This window comes from Neovison vison, chromosome 13 (genome assembly GCF_020171115.1).
Source record: "Neovison vison isolate M4711 chromosome 13, ASM_NN_V1, whole genome shotgun sequence".
NCBI lineage: Eukaryota > Metazoa > Chordata > Mammalia > Carnivora > Mustelidae > Neogale > Neogale vison.
Genome location: NC_058103.1, coordinates 85,856,776 through 85,879,761, shown reverse-complemented (window position 1 = coordinate 85,879,761; position 22,986 = coordinate 85,856,776). Strand labels below are relative to the sequence as shown.

General features: G+C 50.7%; 1 protein-coding gene and 1 non-coding gene across 6 annotated transcripts; one reads left to right on the top strand and one right to left on the bottom strand.

The window, feature by feature from the left end:
* Window positions 1-2,027: 2,027 nt before the first annotated feature.
* Window positions 2,028-18,925, bottom strand: RPAP1 (RNA polymerase II associated protein 1). 5 transcript variants are annotated; one of them, XM_044229931.1, is made up of 26 exons: window positions 18,891-18,925; window positions 18,701-18,773; window positions 17,868-18,124; window positions 17,414-17,562; window positions 17,045-17,134; window positions 16,467-16,584; window positions 15,623-15,844; window positions 14,562-14,738; window positions 13,255-13,370; window positions 12,887-12,985; window positions 11,729-11,830; window positions 11,331-11,498; window positions 10,893-11,075; window positions 10,466-10,600; window positions 10,194-10,364; window positions 9,544-9,701; window positions 8,924-9,082; window positions 8,593-8,794; window positions 8,080-8,189; window positions 7,535-7,730; window positions 7,166-7,318; window positions 6,805-6,947; window positions 5,471-6,227; window positions 2,865-3,041; window positions 2,653-2,712; window positions 2,028-2,546 (listed from the first exon to the last, which is right to left on the bottom strand). In XM_044229931.1, exons 3-26 carry the CDS (start codon window positions 18,046-18,048, stop codon window positions 2,397-2,399), a joined length of 4,176 nt encoding a protein of 1,391 aa, XP_044085866.1. In that variant the 5' UTR covers window positions 18,049-18,124; window positions 18,701-18,773; window positions 18,891-18,925; the 3' UTR covers window positions 2,028-2,396. The 5 variants fall into 5 exon arrangements, with proteins under 5 accessions (XP_044085866.1, XP_044085864.1, XP_044085865.1 ...); XM_044229929.1 differs by lacking the exon at window positions 18,701-18,773; XM_044229930.1 differs by lacking the exons at window positions 18,701-18,773; window positions 18,891-18,925 and adding an exon at window positions 18,561-18,682.
* Window positions 18,926-19,735: 810 nt separating this feature from the next.
* LOC122894805 lies at window positions 19,736-19,879 on the top strand. The gene has a single exon (XR_006381851.1). It is a non-coding gene; the product is annotated as a U4 spliceosomal RNA (small nuclear RNA).
* Window positions 19,880-22,986: the final 3,107 nt, after the last annotated feature.

Here is a 22,986-nt window from a genome sequence, read left to right as displayed (position 1 = left end):
GAGCTACCCAGGAGCCTCCTTTGCACAATTTCCTACTATGACGGGGTAAAAGCCTGGATCCTGATCTCAAAGATCTAAGCGCTAGTACTAGCATTCTAGTCAACAGTGATGGTGCACAGGTTGCACTGTTCTGAGACCGTTTCCCCACCTATAAAATCCTATGAAGGGGAATTGCTCTGTAAACCACAAGGGACCCTATAACTGTGAAGGTCCTCAGCCTTCAGGTGGTTTTGTGTCTTCCTTAATTTTTTTTTTTTAAGATTTTATTTATTTATTCAACAGACACTGATCACAAGTAGGCAGAGAGGCAGGCAGAGAGGAGGAAGCAGGCTCCCCGCTAAGCAGAGAGCCCGATGTGGGGCTCGATCCCAGGACTCTGGGATCATGACCTGAGCCGAAGGCAGAGGCTTTAACCCACTGAGCCACCCAGGCACACCCTTCCTTAATTTTTTGTCCGAAATACTAATTTTAAAGGCTGAGGCCTATATACAAAGCACTGGGAAAAAAAGTGAGAGTGGTTAGCTACTTGGTTGTCTAAGACTATAGTGCTAAGTAAAGATACTACAGTGATTCTGAAAGCACTGTAGGACCCATGCTCTATTGAACTCTGTGGGTATCCCACTATGAGGTCCCAGAATTTACTTGGTAACATTCCCCTAAGCCAGTGGTTCTCCAATTGTGTCTGGGCTTAGATAGCCCCATCAGCACCACCTGGAAATCTGTTAGAGATGCAAATTCTTGGGTTTCACCCTAGATCCACTGAATCAGAAACACGGGTGAAGGGCTGGACAGTGTGTTTTAACACATTCTTCCCGCAATTTTTGTCACACGGGTTTGGGGACCAATCTGTTTGCAGACGCAGTAGTTGCTTATAAAACCTATTGTATTATTCTGTGTCCAGCAGATCTGTTCATGGGAAGTGGTTCTCTCTACCTACTGACAGGGCACACTGCACTCACTCCGATGACTTGTAAACACAGGGGGTCCCACACAGAAAATGACACTGTAAGAAAGCTTAAGTGTTAGAATTTAGACAAAGAACCAAAAAAACTGTACCAAAAGAGATGAACCAATGAACCAAAGTTCATGGTGATCCACTCCTTCCCAGCTCTTCCTTCCCTGGCACCACTGAAGTCCACAATGGAGGGCGAGTTGTAGGTCAGCACTATAGACTGTGTCCACTCCCCCCTCCTCCAACCAAGTTCGTATGTTGAACTCTAATACCCAGTGTGAGGGTATCTGGAGGCAAGGCCTCTAGAAAGTGATTGGGTCATAAGGGTGCCACCCTCATGGGTGTCTTTATTCAAGAAGCCGCAGAGGACTCCCATGTCCCTTCAACCATGTGAGCGCTGTCCACGAACCAGGGAGTGGGCCGTCACTGGAGACCAACTGTGCCGGCACCTTGATTTTGGACTTCCCAGCCTCCAGAAATGTTAGAAATGAGCTTCTGTTGTTTATAAGGCATCCAGTCTATGGTATTCTGTTACAGCAGCCCCAACGGATTAAGACAGACAACTACTGCACAGTCTGGTTTTTGTTTTCTTCATATCTCAGGATAGCAGTTAATGGACCATATGGAGATAAGATGCTGACCTCACTAAGGATACTTATACTCCAAATGGACTGCTGAGAGTCCTTTAAGAGGTACCCCTTCCTGGAGCACCTGGATAGCTTAGTCATTGGGCATCTGCCTTTGGCTGAGGTCATGATCCCAGGGTCCTGGGATCAAGCCCCACATCAGGCTCCCTACTCAGCAGGGTGCCTGCTTCTCCCTCCCACTCCCCCCTGCTTGTGTTTCCGCTTTCTGTGTCTCTCTGTCAAATTAAAAAAAAAAGGTAGTACCCCTTCCTAAGAGAATTGCTCTGGCCTGGCTTGCCTCCAGAACTGGGACCCACATTTTAGTTGTCCCAGATGTGGACTTAGTTTTTACTTCCCCATCTCTCACAGAAGTCCTGCTTCTCCTCTGGGACAGTCCATCCCTCCATACGAATCCTGAACTACCATGTCTGAAATTAGTCCAAATCAGATTCCTAGGAGATACAAAAATTTTTTTATTTCAGTACACATCTACAGCATTCATATATCCTGGTCTGGGACAGGGGAAGGAGAGATGTCCATAGTTTTCCTTGTCCCCAAAAGAGGTTAAATAGTTAAGTCACCCTTCACTCCGAGTACAGACCCTCAGAAGGCCCAGATTCTGAGCTTCACACAACAGTATATAATGGTAGGGCTCACCCTGCTCCAAAAAAGCTCCAATGGCCTGCTTCCAGGAAGGCAAACCTTCTGTTCCTTTGTCTCTTGTGCACCCGTAAGGACACAAAATCCTTTTGTTTGGCCAGGCACGTGTTGGTGAACCCCAGGAGAATGTATCCAAGTCTCCATCTGTAGCAACTGTACTAGGCCTTGGATATCCCATTTTGGAGCGTCCCTGAGGTCAGTCGCTGGAGGTACTGCTGACGCAGAGGGGGCAACTGGGGATAGAGCTCAAAGCCTTCTGGGAGGGCAGAATTAGGGAGCTTATAGTGGAGAAGGTGCTGCCGGAGACCCTGCAAAAAGGGAAGAAATTTTACGAAGTATCTACTGAGATCCTGTTGAGATCTCTGTCCCCCAAGACCTACTATTTCCCCCCATCCAGGATGTGTGCCGTCCTACCTCATCTGCCAGCAGCCAAGTTTTCTGCAGCATGCTTCTGCGGGCAGCCTTGACCTCCTCCTAGAGGCAGAACAGGGAGGGAGAGATGGCACTGGGCCCAGGGCTGACACCCATCACTGCCCTCATCCAACCCTCATCTCCTCCCCAGCTGACCCGGAGGCAGCTCAGTTGCAGTCTCTCTTCCACCCTCTGGTGATGGGGATGTAACTTACTGAGCTCTTGGGGTCCTGGGAGAAGATGAAGCTGTTGACGTGAGCCACGGCCACAGCATAGAGCACAGGGCACCAACGTGGACAGAGGGCACCGGTAACCAGAGCCCGGAAGTAGAGCTGAAGAAGTGCCAGGTTGTCTTCAGGAGGCTCTGTATAGCACTCCAAGGACACAGGCAGCTGTGACAGGGGGAAGGAGACATGCTGACGGTGGGAATGTGTATCATGGGACAACAGGGTGGAGGCCTGATGGTCACCTGAGCCAAATCGTGAGGCAGAGATAAGGCCCTGGACAGACATTCATTCCTGTCTAGCATAAGAACGGAGGTTAAAGACTAAAGAGCTGGGAAGCAGGGGAAACTGGGAAATTGGGAAGCAGTAGTAAATTTCTACTGCCTACCACTACTTGTTTAATCTGCTTAAAATTAAACTTTCAAAACCTTCATATTCAACTGCTCAATTTTATTATGAAACCTTTCTAAAGTTCCTTTTTTTTTTTTTTTAAGGATTTTATTTATTTGACAGACAGAGAACATAAGTGGGCAGAGAGGCAGACAGAGAGAGGGGAGGAAGCAGGCTCCCTGCCGAGCAGAGAACCTGATGTGGGGCTCAATCCTAGGACCCTGGGATCATGACCTAAGCCGAAGGCAGAGGCTTTAACCCACTGAGCCATTTAGGTGCCCCTCTAAAGTTCCTTTTCTTTGGACCAGTGACTCTCTAAAAAAATCACTCTCAATTCCATGCAGAAATGATTATGAGAGGGGCACCTGGGTGGCTCACTCAGTACAGCATGCAACACTTGATCTTGGGGTTGTGAGTTCGAGCCCTACATTGGGTGAAGAAATTATTTTAAAGAATAAAATCTTTAAAAAAAAAAAAAAAAAAAAAAAGGAGGGATGCCTGGGTGGCTCAGTTGGTTAAGTGTCTGCCTTCAGCTCAGGGTCCTAGGGTCCTGGAATCAAGTCCCACATCGGGCTCCTTGCTCCTTGCTCAGTGGGGAGTCTGCTTCTCCCTCTCTGGTTCCCCCTGCTTGTGCTCTGACAAATGAGTAAATAAAATCTTAAAAAAAAAAAAAAAAAAAAAGACATGATTATGAGAGAAAGAGATAAAATTTATATCCAGTGGTTTATCATATTGTTACTTCAAATAGCAAAAAATTAGAAAACCACTGTCGCTGGGAAGGGCAGAGGGAGAAGCAGATTCCCCGCTGAGCAGGAAGCCCAATGTGGTTTTGTTTTTTTTTTTTAAAGATTTTATTTTTATTATTTATTTGACAGAGCACAAGTAGGCAGAGAGGCAGGCAGAGAGGGGAAGGGAAGTAGGCTCCCTGCTGAGCAGAGAGCCCAATGCCAGGCTGGATTCCAGGACCCTGGGATCATGACCTGATTCGGGGCTCGATCCCAGGACCCTGGGATCATGACCTGAGCTGAAGGCAGAGGCTTTAACCCACTGAGCCACCCAGGTGCCCCTGTTTTTTTTTTTAATTCTTAAAAATATTTTAAGTTTTCGGGGTGCCTGGGTTGCTCAGTGGGTTGAGCCTCTGCCTTCAGCTCAGGTCATGATCCAGGGTCCTAGGATCGAGCCCCGCACCGGGCTCTCTGCTCAGCAGGGAGCCTGCTTCCTCTTCTCTCTCTCTCCCTGCCTCTCTGCCTACTTGTAATCTCTCTCTCAAATAAATAAAAATCTTTAAAAAAAATTTTTATGTTTTTTCTTTAGTTCTTTATATAAAAGACTTATTTTATATATGATAAATGTATTTATTAAAATATTTATATTTTAAGTTTACCAGAATAAGTTATAAAGAAAAAAAAAAACCCCAAACCTTAAGAAAGTTAACTCTCTGGGGCGCCTGGGTGGCTCAGTGGGTTAAGCCACTGCCTTCGGCTCAGGTCATGATCTCAGGGTCCTGGGATCGAGTCCCGCATCGGGCTCTCTGCTCGACAGGGAGCCTGCTTCCTCCCCTCTCTCTCTGCCTGCCTCTCTGCCTACTTGTAATCTCTCTCTGTCAAATAAATAAATAAAATCTTAAAAAAAAAAAAAAACACAAGAAAGTTAACTCTCTATAGCTTATACAAGTTTAACCATTTAGTCTGATTTTTGAGGCTAAGACTTTATTAGGCTTGTTCCCAAGAAGTTCCTAAACTGAAATCTGGCTCCTCCTCCTTCCCACCCTGTTATATTCTTTCCTGCCTCTGAGCTTTTGCTGATGGTGTTCCACTAGGGACATACTGTCCTTATCCCCAACATAAAATTCTACCCATCCTTCAGTACCCAAGTCAATCCCTGCTTCTTCCCCAAAGCTTTCTCCTTATGGGAAGCCAACTTTGATCTTTTCCTTTCCTGAATCCTGACCTAACATCTAAAATGTGAATAACTTAGAACTGTTAGGTTTTACTATGTCTCTCATCTAGATTGTGGCTTGCTAATAATAACCAATACATCCTATATGCCAGATACCCTCTTAAAGCCTTTCCATGATTCTGTTAATCTCGTCAAAATCCCCCAGAAGGTAAGGAACCTGAGGACCACCAAAGCTCCCCACTTCTCAGGACTCCCTCCCAGGCCCAGCACAGGAAGCCACAACAGGTTCTGCTAGCCTGAGAAAGTACCTGGGTCAGAGGCAGGCCCAGAGCTCGCAAGGCTCCCACATGCTCCCCAAAGAGGGCAAGGCGCAGAGTAACGCTGAATCGGCGCTGCAGGGGAAGGAGCACCAGGGCTCCAAAGAGGTGGTCCCCATAAGAGACAGCCTCAAAGTGCTCCAGGAAGCTGGCATAGAGGTCAGGGAAAGACGCCAGGCCAGGAAGTGGGCAATCCAGCTTGAGGTCCAGCAGAACTTGAGGCTGGCAGAGCCGGGCCAGGAGCGCGGCCACCAGATGTTGTACTGGGGTCTCCCGGAACAGTTCACTGTCCACGAGGAACACACACATGAGCCGTGCCAGGCGGGCAGCGGGAGGCACGGCCCAGAGGGCCTGAGGGCGCCAGCTCTCCAGGACCAGCACCCACTGCAGAGCCCGCAGAGCCGTGCCTATAGTGTCAGCAGGAGGGGGCCCCAGGGAAGTGTCTGTGGCTTGGTGGTAGAGGTGGATCAGTGGCAGAAAAGGCCAGTCGGTGGGCAGCAGCGGCTCCTTCGGCACAGGGAGCAGCAGGCCGGGGACTCGCTGCAGCTCCCCTTGGTATGAGGCCTGCGAGGCTAGTAGGCTGGCTCGGGCCAGTGAGCAGTGGGTCAGGTAGCAGCTGCGGATGCTGGGGAGGTCCTGGCAGGCCTGAGCCAGCAAAGCACCTCGCCCACACCCCGAGTCCTTGTTGTTCCCTAAGGACAGCCGGTCAGAGAAGTCAGCTGCCTCCAGACCCCCTGATGCTCTTTCCCTGCAATAGAACCCAAAAGCCCAAAGTGACTGCTCGAACCACAGTGCTCTGGACACCATGCCAGCTCTCCAGAGCTTCCCAGAGGTTCCAGGTCAATCCTGCTCTTCCCTGTTCCCTAGTCACTTTCTATGTAGTGTATGCAGTAATTAAGAGGGTGGGCATCAGAGTCCACTGCCTAGGGACAGGCTAACGGGGCTTCTCTGTGCCTCAGTTTCCTCACAGTAAAATGGGGATAACAGTACCTATCACATAGTACAGGAAAAACACAAGAGAAGTACTTAAGAAGTGGCCAGGTACAGAGTAAGCACTCAGTCCCCATTAGCTGTTACGTGTGTACAGCTAGTTGATACGCCACTTCTTAGCTGAGCGGTCATACGGGAATCTCACTGTTATTCTCTAGCGTGGGTATCTTCATCCCACTTTACTGACGGGAAACAGAAGCTCTGACACGGAGAGCACAATCCACGAAGAAAGGGGATTAAACCCAGGGCCCCTGGCTCCATATTCAGGGCTGCTTCATCAACACCCACAGCAGCCTCTGAAAGGGCCGAGTTGATGTCACCAAGCCTGGACTCACGGGAGGAACTCCAGACGGAATACACAGCTCAGCAGGAGCTCATGGGCAAGGTGCTCACTTCCGGGCAGCAGTCGGCTCAGCAAGGCCAAGACTAGACTGTGATGGAGGGCAGTGTTGATGGCCAGATCTGGCTGGACTGTTGCCTACGAACAGAGAAGCGGGGTATGAGAGGGACAGAACAGAGAGATGTGAAGACATGTGCACAGAGGATAGCTGCCCAGGTCATAGGCATGCCTAAGAGCAGAGGAGGGTGTGCATGGACTGCCAGAAGCAGCACAGGCTCCAAAGAAGGTGGGGAGGGGTGGTGGTTAATGGGAGGTGGGGGGAAGGACAGCGGTACGGGGGACTGGGCTATACCTACCACTTTCTGTGCCAGGATGAGTGCCAGGTACTGCAGGTGGTACTCGTGGCGCAAGGCCCATGCAGAGAAGGGCGTGAGGTGTGGGGCGGCCATGGGAGCCAAACACTGGAGGAAGTAGTTCTGGAGTCCCGGGGTGGCCAATATGGCAGCCAGCTAAAGGAAAGAAACTTGTTCAGTTCTGAAGGGACTTTGATCTTTCCTGGGGTTCCTCAGGTAGCTGCCCCCTCCCCAGACAAACTCACAGAAATGGGGGCTGGCAGGAGAGACCTCCCTTCCCCCAGTGGTACCTTTTGTTTTGACTCTTCCCGTATAGCCACTCCATGCCCCTCACCGCCCTGCCTGACCCCAAACCAGGCGCGTAAGTCTCACCTGGTCACATAGCCCCTTGTGGAGCCGGGCCAAGGTGTTGAAAAGACAGAGAAGGGCAGTGAGGAATGGGAACGGTGAGGCTGAGCCAGCCAAACTGAGAGAGAGGCGGCCTCCTGTGCTGCCCAGTGACACGAGGCTGGGGAGAGCTTCAGGGGCCCGAACACAAAACTGCGGGTTGCAGAGAGGGGAGCAGCTCCTGGAGGCAGAATGAAGGAGCTGAGAGGGGCTCTGGCTTGATGTGTGCCGGGTCAGGAAAGAGCTGCTTGGTCTGCCACCAAGGCCAGCAGGAACCTGGCTATCTGGACCAGTACCCACACTCCTCAGAGCCCTCAAGTGCTGCCTGTGAGGGAGGTTTCTTCTGGCTGAGAGGTTCTATTTGGGATGGATGAGGGAGCTAGACCCAGGAGTCCCACAGGGAAAGAAGCTGCCTCCTCCCCGCTGCTCCCACTTCCCAACCACACCCCCCCCACAGTACATACCCAAAAGTACATAATCCTCCCCCCTACCCTGACTTCCCAACCTCCACCCCCACATATAGTACATACCCAAGAGAATCCCACAGGCTGCCCAGAGTGGGTGTGTGCAGCAAGGGTAACAGCAGGCTCTCTGACAGGCGCTCCATATCCTGTAGCCAATCCTCTGGGCACAGGCTTGGCTGGGGGACCAAGCAGCTCACTGAGCTAAGAGCCCAAGACACCCATTCTCCTAGACCCTGGTCCCCAGGCCGAGCCCAAGAGTCAAGCGTTTGGAGGCTTCTGCCTTCTGACCCTCTGGAGAGAAAAGACCCCGAGGTTGTCCCAACACCCACTGTCTTCCTCCAGGGAGACAGAGCTGCTGCTTGGGGGTCTCTGATCCCCACCAACACAGCTCCTTTGCAGCTCCAATGGACGTGGAGGGGGAAAAAGGAAGAAAGGTGGGAGGAAAAACACGGAGAGCAGGAAAAAGCAGAATGGGGAAGTAGGGGTGAGAGGTGGAAACAGAGAGGGAGCTGGAGGGTGGTGTGTAAAGACAGAGGCAGGCATGCAGGGCACAGAGAAAGGTTGGCAGGCCACACTCACCTGCTGGCTCCAGGCCTGATAGTGTGCATCCAAGAAGAGCAAGCAGGCAGTGGGCACTGGGCCCAGGGCCTGCCACATCTTAGGTCCGGGCAGCAACTTCAAGGTCTGTCTTAGACAGGGCTCCACAAGAGGCTGGAGCCCGGACACCTGTGTCCAAGTGATTGAGGAAGGGGTGGCCGACACAATGGCCCCAGCACTGTCACTACAGGAGTGCCAAAAGGGGTCACAGTGAAGGTCTGGATGCCTCGAGGCCCCCATAAGCTCTACCCACCTTCTCCCTCTGAAGGAGTGCTTCTCCCCATTCTGGAGCTCAGAGCTATCTATAACCTACCTGCTGGGTTCAGGGGTGGTGCTGCTGGTGGCCAGGGTCAGCTGGGCAAGGAGAGTGAGCAAGGACGCTATCCGCTGCATGGATAAGGGCCGAGCAGGCTGTGTGCTGAGTTCCTCTGGCACGGCCTGCAGGGCCCGCATCAGCACTGGGTACAGCTCCCTGGGAGAGAACAGTTATTATCCATCAGTGTATGAAGATCCTGCATGGGGAAACAGGAGACACAAGGCAGGGCACTCCCCCAGGGATCTGCAGGCTGGTTAAGGCGGTTCCGGAGGCAGAGGCCCCAGATGGGTACTTGTGGAAGGCTTCAGAAGGAAGGAAGGCTGGGGGCTGAAGGGAAGGAGGTAGACCTTTCAGGCTTCCTCCCAACAGGGGATTTAAATCGGATTTCACCAAGCTACCGAGGCTCTCGTGCACAGAATATGGTTACCTCAGCTTTGTTCTACTGTCCCCTGGCTAGTCCTGGCCTCCAGGCTTCCTTCATTCCTCCCAGAATCCCCTCCTCCTCATTCTCAGCATCCTTCTGAGCTGGATTCATTGAGCAAGTCTGGGCCATCAGATTAGGCCCAAGTGCACAACTGGAGGGGTCTACAAGGGAGCCTCCTCCCATCTCTCCTCACCTGTAAAGGTCAGCACCTTGGCCATAGGAGGCAGCCACAGCCCACAGACGGAAGGCCTCGCTGCTCAGAGCCTCAGCTTCCTCTAGGGGCAAGGCCATTTCCTGGGGAGCCTCTGCTAGAAAGCGGCTCAGGCGGCTCCGAAGATCAAAGCTGCTCAGCTGAGGGCGAGAGGGCAGAGTCTGGCATCCCATTCAGCTGCGGGCCCAAGCAGCCTCAGGTTCTCTTGCTACGGTGATAGGCTCAATTCAGCCCTGTTCCAGGCCCCTCCTGTGCCACGGGGTCTTTGCTCTGGGCCAGGATGAAACTACCTCAGACATCCCTCCCTCCCCTCCTTCTTTCTAGCAAGCACTTGCTAGACACCTTTTCTAGGGCGACTAGGCTATGGGTGATGGCTGCCCATCTCTACGTGGCTCTCCTGGTCAGGGAAGAGGGAGCCTTTTAGGTAACGAAAGTACAGTGGACCTAGAGAATACACTAGATTCCAAGTGACTAGGTTTCCGGCTGGTGGTTCCTACTGCATTTCAGAGCAACTGGATCAGAGGTGAAGAAGAAGATGGCATGAGCCAGTTACCCAGAGCCCAGAGGCCATGCTTAGCCCCCAGCCCAGCCCTGTCATCAGCCCTTTATCTCTGCACCTTCATCCTGCTCACCAGTCGGGCAGCGATGTTCCTACCAGCCGAGGCCAGGACACGAAGCAGTTTCATGGCAGCGGCACAGGGCACTCTGTGTAGGCTGGGGGCAGGCCCCGCTCTCACGGGGTACCAGCTGGTGGGCAGGAACTCCCGAACCACGGTCTCTATTAGCCGAGGGCACTCTAGGACCTGTGGAGAAGGGGAAGAAAAGGGAGGCAGGGAGGCTGAGGGTCAGGCCCAGGCCCAGCTAGGCTCTTTGCCCATTCCCCGTCTCCTCTCCTCTTTCTCACCCTTGTGGCTGACTCCAGGGAATGCCGGGCCAGACGGATGAGCACAGCTAGGATGTCAAGGACCACAGAAGGTGCTGGGCAGGTGACCTCTAGTAAGTAGCGCAGCCGAGGCAGCAGGTTGGTAGCCAGAAGCCCCTGGTGATCAGAGATAAACCCAGTGCCACACACAGCTGGGCCCCAAGCCCCGATGACCGTTCTTGCCCAAGATGTGCTTGCCCTGTGGGGGCACTGATGTGGAGCAGTCTGTTGAGTGTCCAACTCTTGACTTCAGGTCATGAACTCAGGGTTGTGGGATCGAGCCCCATGTTGGGCTCTCCTCTGGTCATGGAGCCTGCTTGGATTCTCTCTTTCTACACCACCCCCCATCCCCAAAAGACATGCTCGCTCTCAAGGTTGGGGGACAGGTGCAACTGTCCAGCATCTTTACCTTGATGACATCGTGTCGAGCCAGGTCAGATGGAGGCCGGTTTCCTTGCTCAGGGCTCTTCCTTTTTATTTTCTCTGCTGGAGGCTCTTCATCTTCATCCTCATCGTCCTCATCTTCCTGGCTGGGCATCAGAGGGAACACCAAAGCTCCACGGTACCAGGAGAAGGTGCTGTCAAGGAGCTCCTGCCATAGGGAAGAGAAGGGGGTGGGAAGAAGAGGAAGGAATCAAGGCCCCAAAAGGGCCTAGGAGTAGTCAGCAGAAGCCTTGCACTAAGAAAAGAAAACAAGGCTGTTGGGTGTAGGGGCTCTTAGGAGAAGACAGTGCCGCTGCCATCCCCTTCTCTGCTCTGCTGGGCAAAGCCTTTGCAGTGGGGGTATGCGCAGGAGCAGGGGGTAGGGACCCTGATGCCTCCAAGCTCCATGTCTATCCCTGTGTACCTCATCTCCAGGAGCCACCAGCAGAGCCCGAAGAGCCCGGACAGCAGCTGCAATGACCCCATCCACTCTGTCATCCAGGGAGAAGCGTAGCAGGAAGAGGAAACCAGCATCCAAAAGGAGGCGCAGGACACTGCCCACTAGCCGGTCCCCGAACTCACCAGCCTGGGCCTGGGGGGCAGGGGAAAACCTGGCTGAAGATGCTGAAGTTATAGAGTCTTTGTCCTAAGCCCTACACTTGCCCACCGATGACCCTGGGTTTGTCCCATTCCCAGTGTGCCCCCAGGGAGAGCTGCTATATGGGCTCCTGGGGTCGAACAAAAAGGAGGTGGGGAAGTTTGAGGTCGGGGTTGGGGGGCGAGGCATGGGGGCAAGCAGGACCGGGCGGGCAGTCCACTCACCCTGCCGATGACCTGGGCCAACACGTGCAGCGCTAATGCTCTCTGCTGGGACACCTGGCTGCGCGTCAGGTGGAAGAGCTCCTGCAGGGAGTACCCTGCTCTCTGGGGCAGGGACAAGAGGTCAGAAGAAGCCAACCCACGGGGCAGCAACCCCCAACCAATAAACAGAAACCCCTATATTCCTAGGCACTGCGTTAGTTGTCAAGGGGAAGACAAAGTTAAGTAAGTGGTTATCTCTTGCCTCTTCTCTCCATGGAGAGAAACTGGTAAAGAAGGTAAGATTTGCACATAAGTAACCATGGCATAAAGCAGACAGGGAGAAATGCAGCAATCTGTGTTTAACTTGCAACAAGAGAATAGGAGAGAGAGAAAGGGGGGATGTGGGGGCACCTGGGTGGCTCAGTAGGTTAAAGCCTCTGTCTTTGGCTCAGGTCATGATCCCGGAGTCCTGGGATCGAGCCCCGCATCAGACTCTGCTCAGTGGGGAGCCAGCTTCCTCCTCTCTCTCTGCCTGCCTCTCTGCCTACTTGTGATCTGTCTGTCAAATGAATGAATAAAATCTTAAAAAAAAAAAGGTGGGGGGATGTGGAAAAGTGGTGTTGTTTCAGTGGGTAGAGGGAGCTTCCACTGCCTGGAGCCCTGAGCCCGGAGGTCCCTGAGCACACTCTGTATGCGGGGGAGAGAGCACCACAGCGGTGAGGCGGGAGTGAGAAGGCAGAGCTAGAGGGTCAGCAGGCAGACACTGTTGAAGGGCTGCCTCACCAGGCTAAAGAGACAAGACTATTCCGTGGGCAGAAGGGAGCCAGGAAACTTTCCAAGGCAAGGTGTGGCCTGGGCTGGCCCAGAGGGAATCAGTAATGGCCACCCCGTGAGGGCTGGATGGGAAGACATGGTGACCAAACAGATAAGAGGAAGCAAGCCTCTTCTGTAGAAAGCACCAGGGGAGGTGACAGACATAAAACTGGCAAGTTTGGGCAAGACTGGAATGTGAAGGGAAGAGGAGAAACATTTTGAGCTTAAGAATCTATGGACAGCAAGGCCATGAAATGGAACAGGCTACAGAAAAGGCCCAAGGCAAGTGACCAGAGGTCCCCTTCTATACGGCAGATAAAGGCACTTGCTGAGAACTGCCCAGTCCTCCCTGGGCCCATGCCTCACCTCTGCCTCTTCTCCATGGTGGTGTAGCCCCAGATGGGTGGGCAGGTCCACGTCGGGGGCCAGGAGCTCTCCCTGAAGATTAAATCGGGCTTGCATCCTCTAATGGGAAGAGAAAGAAGACTGTAGGCTGGGGACACAGCAACTTTCCTACACCCACTCCTCACCCTACCAGGGGACAGGCAGGGTGATGGGAGAGAAGGAGGACTACAAAGGAGACATGTTCCTCAAGCTCCAGGGATTTGGAAAAGGGCCTGAATTTAGGTGCAAGAGCATGGGAGAAAGAACAAGTGATGTAGTCCCAATGGGTAGGGCTTCCATGGCCACTCCCAGCCTGCTCCCTGCCTTGTAGGCTGGCCGGCCCTCCTCACCTCCTGCGTCCGCTTCTTTCGGAGCGGAGGCAGATCCTGGGTCCAGTGCAGCTTCTCCAGCTCCACGGTGTCCATATGCACCCATTCTTTGTCGGGGAGCACAGGCAGGGCCAGAGCTAGGAAGATGGAAGTGGAGCGATATTCCCTAAGGAGCTCACTGATCCCCTGGGGTCCCAGCCATTACCCCGAAGCTGCCACACCTACCTCTGCCCAAGGGTCTGGCAGCTACTGCCTTTAACTAGAGTTAAGTGGCACAGCCCAGGGGCTGGAACTCCCAGGAATTGGGCAAATATCTCAGATATGGCAGAACACACCCAGGCCTGGGCTCTACCCTTTGCTGAACCCAAGTACTTGCTGGGAGGGGCAAGAGAAAGAGACAAGGTAAAGAAAAGGAGAGAGATGGAGCAAAGGAGGAAGGGAGGACCATAAACATCAAGGAAAACACAGTTCTCTACTGCCTAGTACTGACCTTTTTTTTTTTTTAAATTCATTTATTTGACAGAGATCACAAGTAGGCAGAGAGAGAGGAGGAAGCAGGCTTCCTGCTGAGCAGAGAGCCTGATGCGGGGCTCGATCCCAGGACCCTGGCATCATGACCTGAGCCAAAGGCAGAGGCTTTAACCCACTGAGCCACCCAGGCACCCCCAGTACTGACCTTCTAAAGAAGCAGGGGAGTGGGGCATTGAGGGGCAGCAACCCTGCTTCTGTGGGGCAAGATACAGAAACACACATCTGGGAAACCCTCCTTTTTCTCCCCCAACCCTCACCTGACCTGTTCAGCTGGCCTGGAGCTCACCGCGGCAGGAGCTTCCTGGCTTTCATAATCTAATTTCTTCTTTTGTTAATCACTAATAAAATAATCCAGGTCCTGGGAAATGAGTGCTCCCACTGGCCTTTCTGCTTTAGGTCTGGCATGTTCCTAAGACTTGCGTCAGCCTCTTCTCCCATTGCCTCGGCCCTGCCATCTCCCCCCTCAGCACGGACAGCGGAGGCAGAAAACCGTGGGGTGGACAAAGCCAGAGCTGGGGTGGATGGAGATAATCTGCTGTGGGAGGGTTCAGCCGTCACATCCTGTTGCCACTTACTGGGGGAGGGAGAGAAGGAGCAGTAATAGGACAAGAAAACAGGAAGCACAGGAAGAAAGAACATACATATCAACAAATAAAGACTGATTTCCAGACAATAATGAAGATTAATGTTAGATGTGCAAGGACAGAGAAGATTCTCTTTTCCCATCTGCCAGGCCTAGAAGAAGGGATACTTTCCTCTACTTTTATTCCCCCAAAGATGTCCCCTTTTGTCCAAACCTGGGGCTCCTGGATCCAGATCATCTTCCTGCCTGGGCTCATTTGCAAAAGTTGGCACAATGGGTTCCTCTCCAGTGACCTCAACAGAGTGTCCTCCTGGCCTCTGCTCTGTGGTCTTCTCTCCTGCTTGCTCATGGGTGTGGCTGGGAGACCTCAGGAAGGCAACCAAGCTGGGATCTAGAGGAAAGGATGGGAGAGTGAGTGGTGACAGATCCTCCCCAGGCTCCTGTAGACCTGAAACCTGCTGAACACTGCCTCTCTGCCGGTGCCAAGGCCAGGACAAGCCCCTTCCCACACCTGGCCTGAGCCCCCTGGGTTCTCTTGGGACCTCAATGACCCACACCTGTCACTAGGACCTACCCACCCACCTTTCTGTCCATTCTTCTCAGTCCTCTGGCCCACCCAGGTTCCTGCCTGCCCCTGTGCTTGGCCCCAGGTCAGAGGCCCAAGGGGAGTGGCTGTGGAATAAATGAATGAATTCTGACTAGAGCCCAAGAGAAGGCATTTCAGGGAACCATTTCTCTGGCTTTCAGCTAATTTATTTACACACAAATATTTACTGGAACCTAATCTATGTATGTTCTATGAAGGCACTAAGTACACAGTTTGGGACAGGCCCAAAGTACAAGTGGTACTGTGCGGGTGAACAGAAACCAGGAAGGTAGGGCGTCCTACGAACATGTCACAGCTGTGCTAGAAAGGGCGCAGCTATCACACAGCATACGTATCCTAGAGTAGTACAGCATATACAATATAGTGGTTCAGAGCAGGGCCTGTCAGACCTGAGACACCCGAGTTTATATCTCATCTGTGCTCCTTACCAGTCATGTGACCAGAGGAGAATTTCTTCAAGTTTTGAGGCTTGGGTTTTTTTCCTAAGTAAATGACTAGTATACCAGTATATACTAGTATACTACCTACCTTCCAGGACCTATTTGAGGACAGAATGAAATAATGCATTCAGATACCCAGCAAAAGGTCTGGCCCTCTCAGCAGGCCTTCATCAGTGAGTGGTGGTCCTTTCAGAGACCCGGCCCGGCAGGAAGCCTGGCGTGCCATACCGAGCTGAGCCAGCAACTGCTGCTGCTCCCGCAGGATCTCCTCAGGGGCCATGGCGTGCAGTTTTGCTATATTCTCTTCATGGATGGTCTGGGCTTCCTGCTCAGCATTCTTGCTCCCGAGCCCCTTCCCAGTGACCAGATGGGGTCCCTGGAAGCCACGGCTGCCCCAGGGAAGCTGGGAGCCCTGCTCCCGAGGTGTGAGTGCCTCACAGGAAGCAGCACCTGGAACAAGTGTACCATCAGTTTCACTGCCTTGCCCCAGCTGGGCCTTCTGGCCCTCTTCCCTAACCCCATTAGTCCTGGAGACAGATGGAGACCCCAGAGATTTCCCAGGCACAGAGCAGAGACATCCCTTTACCTACCCTCCCACCCCCCAGTAAGACAAACACAGGCTGGATTGGGTAGAGACCTATCCACTCATTTTTCTCCTTTCTGAGGGATATTTCCCTAAGAAACATCCTACTTTCTGACTCTATTCTTGGGTGTCCAGGTAGCCTTCTGCCTCCAGAAGCCTGCCCCCAGCTCTTTTGCTAATTAAATCATTATAGGAATTCCAGCCTACATCTTTATTTTACAGTCTCTGACAAACACCTCTGTCTCCTTCCTTTCGTCTAGGGTCGAATAATGGCCTGCATTTCCCCTGCACTTAAGATCTGGATGTAGACCCAAGCCACTGGTACTCAATACTGTAAGTGGGGATAATGGACAGCTTTCTCTTTAGATGGCTCAAATGCCATCTAAATACGCCTTCATATTTGACACAGGGTAGACTTATACCCTAAGGTGACTCTATGATTGTGTATTACAAAAAGGCCAAGCCTAAGTCTCTTCAAACCCAGCTTACCATCTGGTGGATCTGGGGTAGACACTTCGCTAACTGGTGGGACGCTGGTTTCAGACGTTCTCTTTGCTGCAATTTCTTGGGCAAAGATGCTTCTCTTACCAGATGTTGCAGACTTCCCCTATGGGGCAAGAAGAAAACTCAGAAGACTGATGGCTCACTACCCCCTTTTCTTCTCAACCTCTTTACACTAAGGCCACTGGAACAAAGAGATAAAACGACTTGCTTAGTCTCCAAGGATCACAACCCTAGTCCTCAGAAAAAGCAGGGCTCTACAGGAGGACAGGTCTTGAAGTCTGTCAAATTTGGGTTGGATTTCTGGTTCCTCTACCTATTAGATATGTGATGTTGGACAAGTTACTTATCTTTTCAGGGTCTCAGTGTCCTCATCTGAAAAATGGGGATGATATTACCTACCTTACAAGGTTGTTATGAGGATTAAGTAATGTGTACAAAGCACTTAACATGGTGCTGCCTTAACAAGAGAAACTGCTTATCATTATTCAGATTATCTGCCTGAAGAAGAGGCACTATGAGGCTCACCTAATGTCTCCTAAATACCACCTAAGCACCTTGCCTACCTGTCTCTCCTGTGAGCGATGAAACACAGGAGGGAAAGCAACACCACTGGGCACAGGCAGGTTCACTGCCACTGAACTTGTATCTCGTTCCTGCAGCAACAAAGCACAATGTAGTGAAGATACTGAGATTTCCCCAGGCTGAACACTATCCCACTAGCCCCAATTCTGTATGACTTGGAATCTCTCTAGGGAGTTATGAATGCACCTTGCTTCTTTGGGTACAGTGATTCTAAAGCAGCCCCAAACTGACTGCAGGGGGATCAATTCCCACCTTTCTGAATCACCCTCTACTCATACGGCTTACCACACCCACCCAATATCCTCACTGCCCCAGGATGCCTCATCCCACTCAACCAGGGTGAGACGCACAATAATCTTAGTCAAGACGGCAGTGATGTGCTGATCATGCCTGTTCAGCCTCTCTTCAGGGTCCTCATGTTCAGGCAGGGGGCAGCCAGGGCTGGGTCTAGCTCTCTTCGGGGGAGCAGGGACCAAAGCTGGGGGTGAATCTGGGAGGTCTGAGAAAGAAAAAAACCCCAGATGTGAGGATAGTCATTCTTTCCCAGGAAGAGACTGAGGGCAGGAGGAAACCAAAGAAAGAAAGGCAGCTGTGGGGTCCTGGCTCAAGCTGTGTCACGCTGGGCAAGATATTTAACCTCTGTGAACCTCAGTTTCTTCATATGTAAAATGGGGCTGCAGCAACAGAGGTTATGCAGTGTTTGAAATAATGATGGGGAAAAAAATCCAGCCACATCAGAGAGAGGGAGAGGACCCTGAGGCCACACCCTCTCTCTTTCTCAGCCTCACATCCACAGCCACTCACTGTCCAGTGTCACCACATCCCGATGGTCCTGCAGCAGAGGCTGGTCCAGGTTAGTGTTGCCACCTCCCCTACTTCCTTTCTTCACCAGTTGTACTGCTGGAGCTGCACCAGTTGCAAGAAACTGACTCTGGAAGCGCAGCAGGTCCACCTCTGACTCCCCTGGCTTTGGTCTTGACAGCATCTCGACACTCTAACTGCTGCTCTCCTGCAGTTCTTTCCAGTACTGCTTTGGTGTGGGGATTGCCTCTCATTCGACCCTACAAACAATAAAGTTGATGCGCCCTCTGCAACTGAACCCTGACTCTCTTTATTGTGCATCAGAAAAGACACATCAACTCATTCCTTCTCATTCATACCTTATTGCCACTCCCTCCCTGTTTAGCCCTTCTTGAAGTCATCAGCCTAATAATATTTACTGCCAACTGAAGATTGTTTACAATCTGTGGATGATAAAAAGTCTCTGGAACAACTGTAGGCAATCTAAGAAAAATAACATCAGGAGCCAGGCAGATAGGGAATAATGATTCTGTATCAAACTAGAGAGACCATGCCTGGCCTAAAGGTGTTCAAATGATTAAACCAACCAACCAACACTTGGGCTATAAAAGGTCAACATATTAAAATCATCTGTATTTCTATACACCAGCAAAATGAACAATCAAAAAATGAAATTAAAAAAACAATGTTATTTACAATCGCATCAAAAAGAGCAAAACACGTAGGAATAAATTTCACCAAAGTACAAGACTTGTACACTGTCGGGTCCGACACCTGCCCCTAGGGGTCTGCGGTCGCCGACATTTCTGGACCACCCGCATCAACAGAGAAATCACCGAGTCTCAAGTTTATGCAGCTTGAGGATGGAGGGCCGCGGCCGGGATCTCCACACCAAAAAGGCCGAGGCCACTGCAATGTAGAGCAAAGACACTCGGAGAGGTTCCCACAAAGGAACCGGATACCCTGTAGCCAGCCCTCAGCCAGGGAACTCTAAAGTCCGTCCCTCCCGCGTCGCCTCTTACTTACTCTAAGACCGCCTGGGCGCCGCCATCTTGCTCCGCAAGGGCCGCGCTTCCGCCGCCGCCAGATTCGAGCTTCCGCCCCGCACCCCAGCCACGCCTCTCGCTGGTCCGGCTCCACCCCCTCTGGGGTTTGCCAGCTTGGCGCTTGGACACACACACACCCCCTTTTAAAAAAGAGTTTATTTAGTTAAGTGATCTCGACATTCATTCTATGTGGGACCGTAGCTCCACCCCGTGATGGAGAGCCGCATGCTCTTACGAATGAGCCAGCCAGGCGCCCCTGCACTCGGAACCCTTGAGCGCCAAGATACTGGGCTATCCCTGCCATATCCCACCACGTAGGCTCTCTGCTGACACTGAAAACACTCATCCTTTGGATGTACGGCAGACACAAGCCCTTTTGCACATACGACACCCGTGACAGAGGCAAAGTGTACTTCAGACATCCCTCTGCACTCACCAGCCCGGATAATCCCATCCTAAACCTAGCTCTTGGGCAGCACCCCGAAACCGGCACACACCAAGGTGACCTCCCCACTGCGTTTATGGGTGAGCAAGAAGGTAAGCATGTAAAAGGAAAGTTGAGGCTTAATGAAGAATTGTAGGAGTGGCAGTGGTGAATTGCCCACGGGGTGATCCCCTTCGTAAGCAGCCCACCTTTGCTCATTCAAGTGCCTCTTCTTGGAAATTCTCCCTTTCTTCTCTCCCACCTCCTACCCCCATAGTCTTTACCTTCCTTTAAGGCCTAGCTGGAAGGAACCCTAAAATCTCTGCCAATCAGGCCTATTCACTGAACTTTCCATGGGGGAAAAGTTCAGGGAGGGATCTTCCACCATACCACTTGCTGGCTTCTTTGCGCAGTGGCAGTATCGTAGCCAATGAGGTTTATCCGAGGCGCGATTATTGCTAATTGGAATGCATTGCCAGTTATCAGCTCTTGCTGGGTCACCTTTCATAAGTATATGTGCTGTTCTTTTGAATAGACTGTGGGCTCCTTGGGGGCACCAGGCCTTCTTTTTGGCATCCATAGGACCCAGCATCCAGCATATTGCCTTGAATTTAGGATCCTTAGTAAATGATTGCTTGACTGAAGACCATCTTAGTGCAGTCAGTGTTAGTCCATTGGTTCTCAAACTTTAGCAGGCATGAGAATCACCTTGGGGGCTTATTAAAAACAGACTACTGGGCCTCACCCTTCAGAGTTTCTTTCTTTCTTTCTTTTTTTTTTTTTAAAGATTTAATTTATTTATTTGACAGAGAGAGATCACAAGTAGATGGAGAGGCAGGCAGAGAGAGAGGGAAGCAGGCTCCCTGCTGAGCAGAGAGCCCAATGCGGGACTCGATCCCAGGACCCTGAGATCATGACCTGAGCCGAAGGCAGAGAGAGGCTTAACCCACTGAACCAACCAGGCACCCAAGAATTTGCATTCCTAAGTTTCCAGGTATACTATAGCCTCCTTCTTTAGTTCTCACAGTCTCTGCAGCAGTAAATTTCAGCTACTAGGTTTTAGCCATCCTTGGGGTCCAAAATAGTACTGTACCTGGTCAGAAGTTTTGGGGAGTAAGGGAGGGGAGCTGGAGCTAGAAATCCTGGAAGAACGATAGTAGAAAATCATTGTTTGCAACCACTGATGAAATAATTGTTCCAGGCAATGATCATCAATGACTGATAAAACTATTAGGTGAAAGGTTGATGATGATTTTATATATGATGGATCAGGTTGCCAATTTATGAATATCACTAAAAGTGAGACTAGTGGACATAATGTGCTCCTGATCCGATGAAACTGGAAGTTATAAAACACTTCCCAAGTAAACCTTCCTGCCAGAAATGGAACTTGAATCTAGTGAAGGATCTAGCTCTATTAGTCTACAGGAAATATGTGTGGTAGAGAAACATGTTAAATGATAACACAAGGATACAATTAAACAAACCCAAATTGTGGAAAATTCTACAAATGACCCAGTGTCTTCTATAAATTTCATGTCCCAAAGAGAAGGCGACCTTTTACATATTTACAAATACATAAGACACTATCAATTAAATATATGGTCCTTGTTTGGATCTTGATTCAAATAAGCCTAATGTAAGAAGATGTTTTTTTGAGACTGTTGGGGAAGACTAAACACAAATTGGGTTTTATATTAAGGATTAAAAAAAATATTGGTTATGGATGTGGTTTTTTTGAAAAATAAACTTTATTTTATAATATTTTTAAGGGATGCCTGGGTGGCCCAATCAGTTATTCATCTCCCTTTGGCTCAGGTCATGATCCCAGGGTCCTGGGATTGAGACCTACATCAGGCTCCTTGCTCAGTGAGGAACCTGCTTCTCGCTCTACCTGCTGCTCCCCCCGTTCATGCTCTCTCTCTGACAAAAAAAAGGGGGGGGATAGTTTTAAGATTTTATTTATTTATTTTTAGGATTTAGTTAATTTATTTGAGAGAGAGAGAGAGAAAGCATGAGCCAGGGGGAGGAGCTGAAGAAGGGAGAGGGAGAAGCAGACTCCCCTCTGAGCAGGGATCCCAATGAAGGGCTTGATCCAGGACCCCGCGATCATGACCTGAGCTGAAGGGAGATGCTTAAGTGACTGACCACTCAGGTGCCCCTTTATTTACTTATTTTTTAACATAATCTCTGTCCTCCAATCTGGGGCTCAAATTCATGACCTCAAAATCAAGAATCACCTGCTCCACTGACTGAGCCAGCCAGGAGTCCCTAAAATAGTTTTAGATTTATAAGAAAATTACAGTTTCCATTTACTCCAAACAGTCTTAAAAGATTAATAATCTTAAAAGAATAATAATCTTAAAAAGATTATTTATTTATTTTGATAAAGGGTAGGGGGAGAAGAGGGATAGAGGGAAAAGGAGAGAGAAAATCCCAAGCAGGCCCCATGCCCAGAGCAGAGCCTGACACAGGGATTGGTCCCACCACTGGAGCTCATGACCTGAGCTGAAATTAGGAGTTAGATGCTCAGCTGACTGAGCCACCTAAGCACCTCCAAAGATTTTATTTTTAAGTAATCTCTCTCGGGCGCCTGGGTGGCTCAGTGGGTTAAGCTGCTGCCTTCGGCTCGGGTCGTGATCTCAGGGTCCTGGGATCAAATCCTGCGTCGGGCTCTCTGCTCAGCAGGGGGCCTGCTTCCCTTCCTCCCTCTCTGCCTACTTGTGATCTCTCTCTGTCAAATAAATAAATAAAATCTTAAAAAAAAAAAAAGTAATCTCTCTCTACACCCAATGTGGGGCTCAAAGCCACAGCCCTAAGAGCAAGAGTCACCAGCTCCACTGACTGAGCCAGCCAGGTGTACCCCATTTTTTATACCCCATTTTTTAAAAGATTTTATTTATTTATTTGAGAGAGAGAGAGAGAGAGAGAGCACAAGTTGAGGGGAGGGTGGGGGAGAGACAGAGGGAGAAGCAGACTCCCGCTGATTAGGGAGGCAGATGCCACTCAATCCCAGAACCCTGGGATCATGACCTGAGTCAAAGGCAAACGCTTAACTGACTGAACCACCCAGGTGCACCATTTTGGTGGGGGGGGATAAAGTTTATTGAATGATAGAGTACGAAGCTCCCAAAGAGGGAAGGCACCTGAGAGGGTTGACCTTGCCTCCCATCTTTTAAAAAAGTTTATTTATTTGAGTAATGTTTATTTGAGTAATCCGAAGTGGGGCTTGAACCCACAACCCTGAGATCAAGAGTCACATACTCTTCTGACTGAACCAGCCAGGCACCCCCTATTTTTTATTATTTATTTATTTATTTTCATTGACATATAGTGTATTATTTGCTTCAGGGGTGTAGGTCTGTGAATCTTCAGACTTAAACAATTCACAGCACTCACCATAGCACATACCCTCCCCAATGTCCATTACCCAGCCACCCTATCCTTCCCCTCCCACCCTCAGCAACCCTCAGTTTATTTTGTGAGATTAAGAGTCTCTTATGGTTTGTCTCCCTCCCTGGTCCCATCTTGGTTTTTTTTCCTTCTCTACCTCCCAAATCCCCTGCCCTGCCTCTCAAATTCCTCACATCAGGGAGATCATGTGATAATTGTCTCTCTCTGATTGACTTATTTCACTTAGCATAATACCCTC